The sequence below is a fragment of the Lynx canadensis genome, chromosome B4 (genome assembly GCF_007474595.2).
Source record: "Lynx canadensis isolate LIC74 chromosome B4, mLynCan4.pri.v2, whole genome shotgun sequence".
Classification (NCBI taxonomy): Eukaryota; Metazoa; Chordata; class Mammalia; order Carnivora; family Felidae; genus Lynx; species Lynx canadensis.
Window position 1 is genome coordinate 16174731 of NC_044309.1, and position 6832 is coordinate 16181562.

At 46.0% G+C, this 6832-nt stretch overlaps 1 protein-coding gene across 1 annotated transcript in view; it reads right to left on the reverse strand.

Annotated features, from left to right (window-relative positions):
• ST8SIA6 (ST8 alpha-N-acetyl-neuraminide alpha-2,8-sialyltransferase 6) overlaps positions 1 to 6631 on the reverse strand; it is an 87778-nt gene extending 81147 nt beyond the window's left edge. Inside the window, exons 1-3 of the mRNA XM_032593759.1 lie at positions 6569 to 6631; positions 4476 to 4615; positions 3022 to 3111 (exon numbers count right to left, since the gene is read on the reverse strand). Coding sequence (XP_032449650.1) covers positions 3022 to 3111; positions 4476 to 4615; positions 6569 to 6631 — 293 coding nt within the window. The remainder of the gene's footprint in view (positions 1 to 3021; positions 3112 to 4475; positions 4616 to 6568) is intronic.
• Between the last annotated feature and the right edge of the window lie 201 nt (positions 6632 to 6832).

Here is a 6832-nt window from a genome sequence, read left to right on the forward strand (position 1 = left end):
TGTGTGGACTGCATATTCCCACTGGCTTTAACTGGGCAGCCAGTGTTGGGGTTGGGACATGCTTGCTGACTTCAAAAAGGCAGCAGGAAAATGTTTTGACAATGTGCGCCCACCAGTGAGTTCCGGGAATAGTGGGATGCGCCTTGTCTGTGAGTGCATGCCAGCTCTTGGCTGGGTGCAGGAGAATACCATGACCACTCACACTCACCTGCCCCAGCCAGGGAGCAGGTGAGTGCTACAACCATCCACACTCTTTGGCTTCAGCAAGGCAACGGGATGGTACCACATCCCCAGAGCTCAGAGTCTTAGACAATAAAGAATTGTGGTACACAGTTCTCATCCTGCTGTCCTCCAAGTGGCAACTGTTTAATGTTCTTTTATTTAAAACTGGACTAAAGACCAAAGGAGAAAAAGAGCAATTTCCCTCCCACTATGACTCTGTCTTCCTAGATTCTATTTTAGCAAACTGAAAGAGACAAACTGGTTGAAGAATGAGAAGATTCTAAGTCTTTAACGGACCATGACAAAAGACAGAGCTAAATAATTATTTCTAAGAAAATGAAATTACTTTTTATCACTATATATTGAATGGCCTTCCCGATTGTCCCCTGTAAATCCGTAATAACACCGAGTCGCAGAACACACAATTCCTGACAATAGACGATGCAGCTGAAAAAAAATTAGTCTCCTGTGTGCAAAATAACACTTTCATAACAATGGGCAATTCGTGCTTGCTCTCTCTAGACCTTTGCCAAACAGAACACCAGCGCAGGCTAATTATGTGAGCTAGTCGAAAATTGTGTGCATAATGGAAACGCATCCCCCTAAAGAATGGCAGAGAAGAGGTCTTAGCACCAAATCCAAAACAATAGAAAAGTGAGAGAGCAAACATAAGGGCATGAACACAGACATTCTCATTAGCACACTGCAGCTAACCGTCCTTGTTGACACAAGTAATAAAGTTGTTCAATTCTGGCCTTAAAAAAAAACAACAAAAAAAAAAAAACACCTTCCACGATTAAAGAATTTTCTCCCATGCTGACTCAAGTGCTTTGCTCCAACGCACAACTATGGATGGTCCTTACGTTGAGGACTCTTGTCACTTTGGGGAGCAAGAACAGTTCATGTCAGACAGAACGCTGAAGAAAGTCAATGGCAACTTTCACTTGCTGAGTCAGACGAGGAGTCCAACTGGCTTGTGACAGGGTAGAGCACAGACCAGCTTTTCAATATGTGCCGCAAGTCTGACGCATGGAGCATACGGCAGGTTTGGGATTTGAGATCCGTGGGACAAGTTTCAGAAAAAGGCCTGTAAACCCCCACACCCAACGAACAAAACAACAGCTACAACATGCCCAAAAGAGACGCGCTGTACCATCGGTGACGCGTGTGCTACTTTAAGTCCATCCCCAAATTCAATAAATCGATCGTGCGAGGAGGGAAGCGTTTCTAAGAGTTTCTTCTGGCCCATCTCTGGTGAGCAAGGGTCCTGGCAGAAATGATGGCCCACTCAATTGTGTCATTTAAGAAGAGCTTAAAGAGGGACTTTTTCAAAAGGCTTGGGCTGGATGCAGGGAAACACAAGTACAATGCCAGGGAACTGTTAACAGCTTCTTCCTGAACTGAAGAGTCCAGTGAAGAGAATGAAGGCAGAGGGAACGGGACAAAGAGGCACTTAACAACAGTCATGACCTTCATTCAAGATGCAGCACTTTCCTTTGGTCAAGGAGGTAGTTAACCTAAAGTAACACCACCAAGCAAGATCTTTTTCCTTCCTCCCTCTTTCCGTTCTCCTTCTAGTGCTCCCCTCTGGGTCAAATCCAAAGAAAACTAGATGACAAAAGGAGCAAGGAATATATTGATGAAGTTCTCATTGGTCAACATTCCAGGGCAAAGAAAGGCACAGACTAAACTTAGAGAGAGGAGTAGATCAGGTGTGGCAGATGTAAGGTACAAGGCACAGTGGATTTTTCCAGGAAGCTTAAGGCCCATCCGTTGGAATTTAAGGAAAAGAAAACCAAAATTTTCTTAGGGCTATCCTTTTGTAATTAACTGAGCTAACATACAGGATTCGATGGTCACACCCGATTAACTCAAATCAGGATCTTACCCAGGATCAGGCCTCGCTAACAATTTCAAGGATCCAGGCAGTCAAGAGGCTCAGACAAAGAGAGACGCTCGGGACGTCAAGGGTGATCACCCTGGTACCGTCTTCCTGCACTGGATATGTTCCTCTGGCCCAGAATAGTAGCTGAGGTCTCCAAGTAAAATGTGTGGGGTTCCTTACACAGCAGGAACACTTACACTGTGAAACATTTCCCTTTTCTGCCCAAAGAGTTGGGACAGTCTATGTGCCACTCTCCACGGAGACCTACCTCACAGATCCTGGGTTCCCTTTAGTATCATTAATACTACATCCAACTCAGCTTTGCTCCTCTGAGGAAGATTACAGGTGTAACCACAGGCCCCCCTACCCCACCTGCCCAGCCTTCACCGAGCACTGTCAGATTCTGCTCCTTCCAGGTATAGTCAAGGCAATACCACCCCCATCAGTCTCAGGCCACCAAGGGCCCTTCCATACGCGAAGCTTGGAGCTTTTAGATCCACCTTCCCAGTATGAAGAAGATGATATAAAATACAGGATTAGAAGCAGGGGGGAAGTTTAAGGTGACCCACAGTTAGGACGAGGGGTAAATCTGTTACCCTTCTGGATATAAGCAATTCAGTACAAATACATGTGCCTTTTTCTAGGATAGGGTCCAATGATGGCCTAGAAAAGTCTAGCCAGTAAAACTACATGGTGTTTTAGTGAATGTGGATCCAGGGACAGATACATTGAATCCCCGCTACCCTGGTCTGCACCGTCCACTCTCCTCGCCACAGAGAGCTTCTCAGAGCCCAAGGTCAAGCCACAGCATGAACACAGTCTTATTTTCCAAATGGTTGCAAAGGTGCTGTAAAATATTTTGAATGCAAAACACCGATTTTACAATTAAATTAAGTGTGAAAAGTAGAACTTACCTTTTTACTTTGCTAGATAAAGTCGCAAAGCCGTGTTGCAGACTTTTGCATGTTTCCGTCAGCCGGAGCGACTTCTCATTCAGATATGTGCTGTTTCATGAAAGAGATTTTAAAAAGATTGATTTAAAATGAGAGGTATAGGATGTTGTTAACGAAATGCAGATTTAATTGATAAAGCACGCCCAAATGAAGTCTGAATTTCATTCCATAATGGATTTCCCCATGGAAAAGGAAATGGGTATTTTCACCTCTGATGGGTCTCAATTAAAAAAAAAAAAAATCTCGCACTATAAAGTCAAACGGAAATGAACTCTCTGTGGAAGACTTCATATTTTCAGGTTTTCATATTTTGTGGTTCGTATTTACAACGAACACATTATTGACTAGTTTTAAGACTGCATAGGACATAAACATTTTTCAAAGACATTGTCTCTGGCAGGAAGCACGCAGACACTGGAGATCAGTAGGTCTCTCCAAAAAAGAAAGCAAGGGAAATCTGGCACTTGATTTTTATAATGCCGTGATATAAAGGTCGGTTGCTATTGTTTCACGAACTTGGAAAATTGGAGTTGGACAGAAACCAAATTAAAAATCAAGGGAAGGAAATGGATTATGGAGTTGGGCGGCCTCATGAGCCTTGAAAACACACCTGTGCTATTTAATCACACCAGACCTCAGCTTCCACGTCTCTAGTCTGACCCCCCCCCATTCTGTTATCGTCGTGATATATACATGATATAGAAAATAATGTAAAGCCCTTGGTACCATGACTGAAACAGTAAATCCTCAAAAAAAATATCCAGTATCACTTTCCTGAGACTTCCAAAATACATGTACAGTTCTGACTTAGCATTAAATGCATTTATTTATTCATCCTGAACGTTTTTGCTGAGAACCTGGTATGGGCTAGGGGCAGGCACAGGATGCTTAGGCAGCTGTAACAGACAAGGGTCCTTCCCCTGACACAGCAGGCCTTCGGGTCAGGGAGAAAGATACTGAACAAACAAAGAGCCACACAAATGAATACAGAATTAGGCACTGTCACTGGGATCATGAAAACAGCAGTGGATGCGACGGTGGAGTGTAACAAGGAGACCCCCCCCCCCCCCACATCCTGAGGGAGCCTCTGAGACAGTGGTGCTTAGGACAGAGATGGAAAGGATAATCTCCGTGAGCTGGGTGAACCTTGGGAAGTGGGGGGAAGGTTCCAGGTAGAGGAAAAAGCAGGTACAAAGGCCCCAGAATGGGGGCCAGCCCAGAGTGTTATAGATCTATCCTAATAACAAGGGGAAGCAGGAGAGTAATGTGACACTGATGTATGTTTTAAGAGGTTCGCCTCGCTGAGAAACAAGAGGTGATAGGGCTGCCAAAAAGGGGGGCAGGTTAGGAGAGAGAGGAGGGCGGTTTGTGTCACTAGTCAGGATACGGTGGACCGCGATGTGATCACAACACACCCAGCTTTACACGGCAAGGTCTGCCCCTCGATCGCTCGCATGCCCACCGAGCTACCCTGGGCAGCTGTGCTCCTTGTGATGCACGGACCCAGACAGCTCCGGTCCTGTGGCACCTTCATCTCCACAACCCGCTTCAGTACCTGCCGTGGCAGGAGAAGAAAGCGCTGGAAAGTCCTACCCAGCACCTGAATGCATTAGCCCAGCCAGCGCCAGCCGCGGGCCCAACCTGATTGCAAAGCGGGAGTCACGAGCTGACAGACTTGAGATCTATTCTGGAGGTGAGATGGACAGGACTTCGGAATAAATTGGATATGGGAAGTAAGGGGAGCAGGAGGTGTGGAGGTAAAGATAGACACAAGACAGCCTCATAATTAATTCGCTGGTATGGTGCAGAAATGCTTTCTTTTTTTTTTTTTTTTTTTTTAATTTTTTTTTTCAACGTTTATTTATTTTTGGGACAGAGAGAGACAGAGCATGAACGGGGGAGGGGCAGAGAGAGAGGGAGACACAGAATCGGAAACAGGCTCCAGGCTCTGAGCCATCAGCCCAGAGCCTGACGCGGGGCTCGAACTCACGGACCGCGAGATCGTGACCTGGCTGAAGTCGGACGCTTAACCGACTGCGCCACCCAGGCGCCCCTGCAGAAATGCTTTCTAAAAACACTGTCCACAGAGCACTTAAAGGCTCACAGAATCCCTCTTCATCCTGATCCGATTTTTCTCCCCCTCCCCCGCTGCCTTCCTCCTTCTCCCTCCTCTGCCTCCATGCCTGACCTTCTGTGCTTTCCAATTGTATCATCGTACCTTCCAAGGATTTGTTTATTTCGAATTTGCTGTGTATTTTATTCAGGCAGCATCGCTAATGAAGCGAATTACCCAGCCAACAGTGCTTTGAATTATGATGGCTTTGCAATATTGAATTGTGGGACTGCGACCAGGAGGCACCAATAAGGGTTGAGCATCCTCCAACTTGCCTTAAATTGGAGAGGATCTTTGTTAATAAAAAGTCAGAACAGTTTTGCCCAACTGAAATCACAGACAGACCGATGGAAAGCAAATGAGAGGATCTGGTATAAAGTGAAGACAGAGTAGGAAGCCATAGCAAAAAACAGAGTCTGTAGTATCGGTAGGGCCAGGCTTGACCACTTCCTTTTTAAAAATCTTTACTCAATAGAGTAGTTATAGGGATGCTACAGAGGGAATGTCTGTGTCCCCCCAGAATTCGCATGTAGAAATTCTGACCCCTTGGCAGGTGATGAAGGTCACGGAGGGGGGAGGGAGCCTCATGAATGCAATCAGTGCCCTTATAAAGTCAGCCTGACATGCCCGGTCCGGTCCCCTTCCGCCATGTTAGGTTACAGTGACAGGAAGACCGTCTCTGAGGAAATGAGCCCTCCCCAAATCTGAAGGTGCCACCATCGTGGACTTCCAGTCTCCAGAACAGAGACATGCATTTGGGTTGCTTATAAGCCACTCAATCTATAGTATTTCATTACAGCAGCCTCAACAGACTAAGACAAGGGCTTACACGGGTGTGTATAAAAATACACAGCAGTTGGGGCGCCTGGGCGGCTCAGTCGGTTAGGCGTCCAACTTCGGCTCAGGTCATGATCTCACAGTTTGTAAGTTCGAGCCCCACGTCGGGCTCTGTGCTGACAACTCGGAGCCTGGAGCCTGCTTCCGATTCTGTGTCTCCCTCTCTCTCTGCCCCTCTCCTGTTGGTCCTCTCTTGCTCTCTCTCAAAAATAAATAAACATTAAAGAAAAATTTTTCAAAACCCACCCAGAAGTCACTAAATACATGGTCCCTTTGTATTCTCCTAAAGGCATCATTGTATTCCTTCCCCAAACCAGTCATGGTTATGAACACAGGGGTCAGAAACTTCTCCCACCTCTAGAAGCTGCTTCACCGTGAGAGGAACAGAAAGGGAAGTCTCCGGAGTTAGTTCTCTTTGCTTTCTGGTTTTTTCCTGTCCTCTTCTCATTCAGAGACTTCATACGTTTTCTTCCTTTTCATCTAATGTCCTTAAAACCTGCCTAGGAAGGCATTAAGATACTCATAGGCAGAACCTGTGAACTTCAGACATTTGTCTACCTGAGGCATCTGATCGATACAGCCTCTTTTGCTGCCCTCTAGAGAAGTCTCCTCCTCGCGCATCGTGTTTTCAACTATGTTATTCAAGACAGAAATACAAATTAACAACAGAACTGCCATGTTTTGAAATGCTTGAATACCTGAGACCCTCAGAGACACCAGGAGTCCTGGGAGATGTGGAGAGCATTAGGCCTTCCAGGGAGAAGGTGAGATCATCTGGTTGGGCTAGCCCATCAGACCTCTCTGCTGTGAGAATAAGTAAGA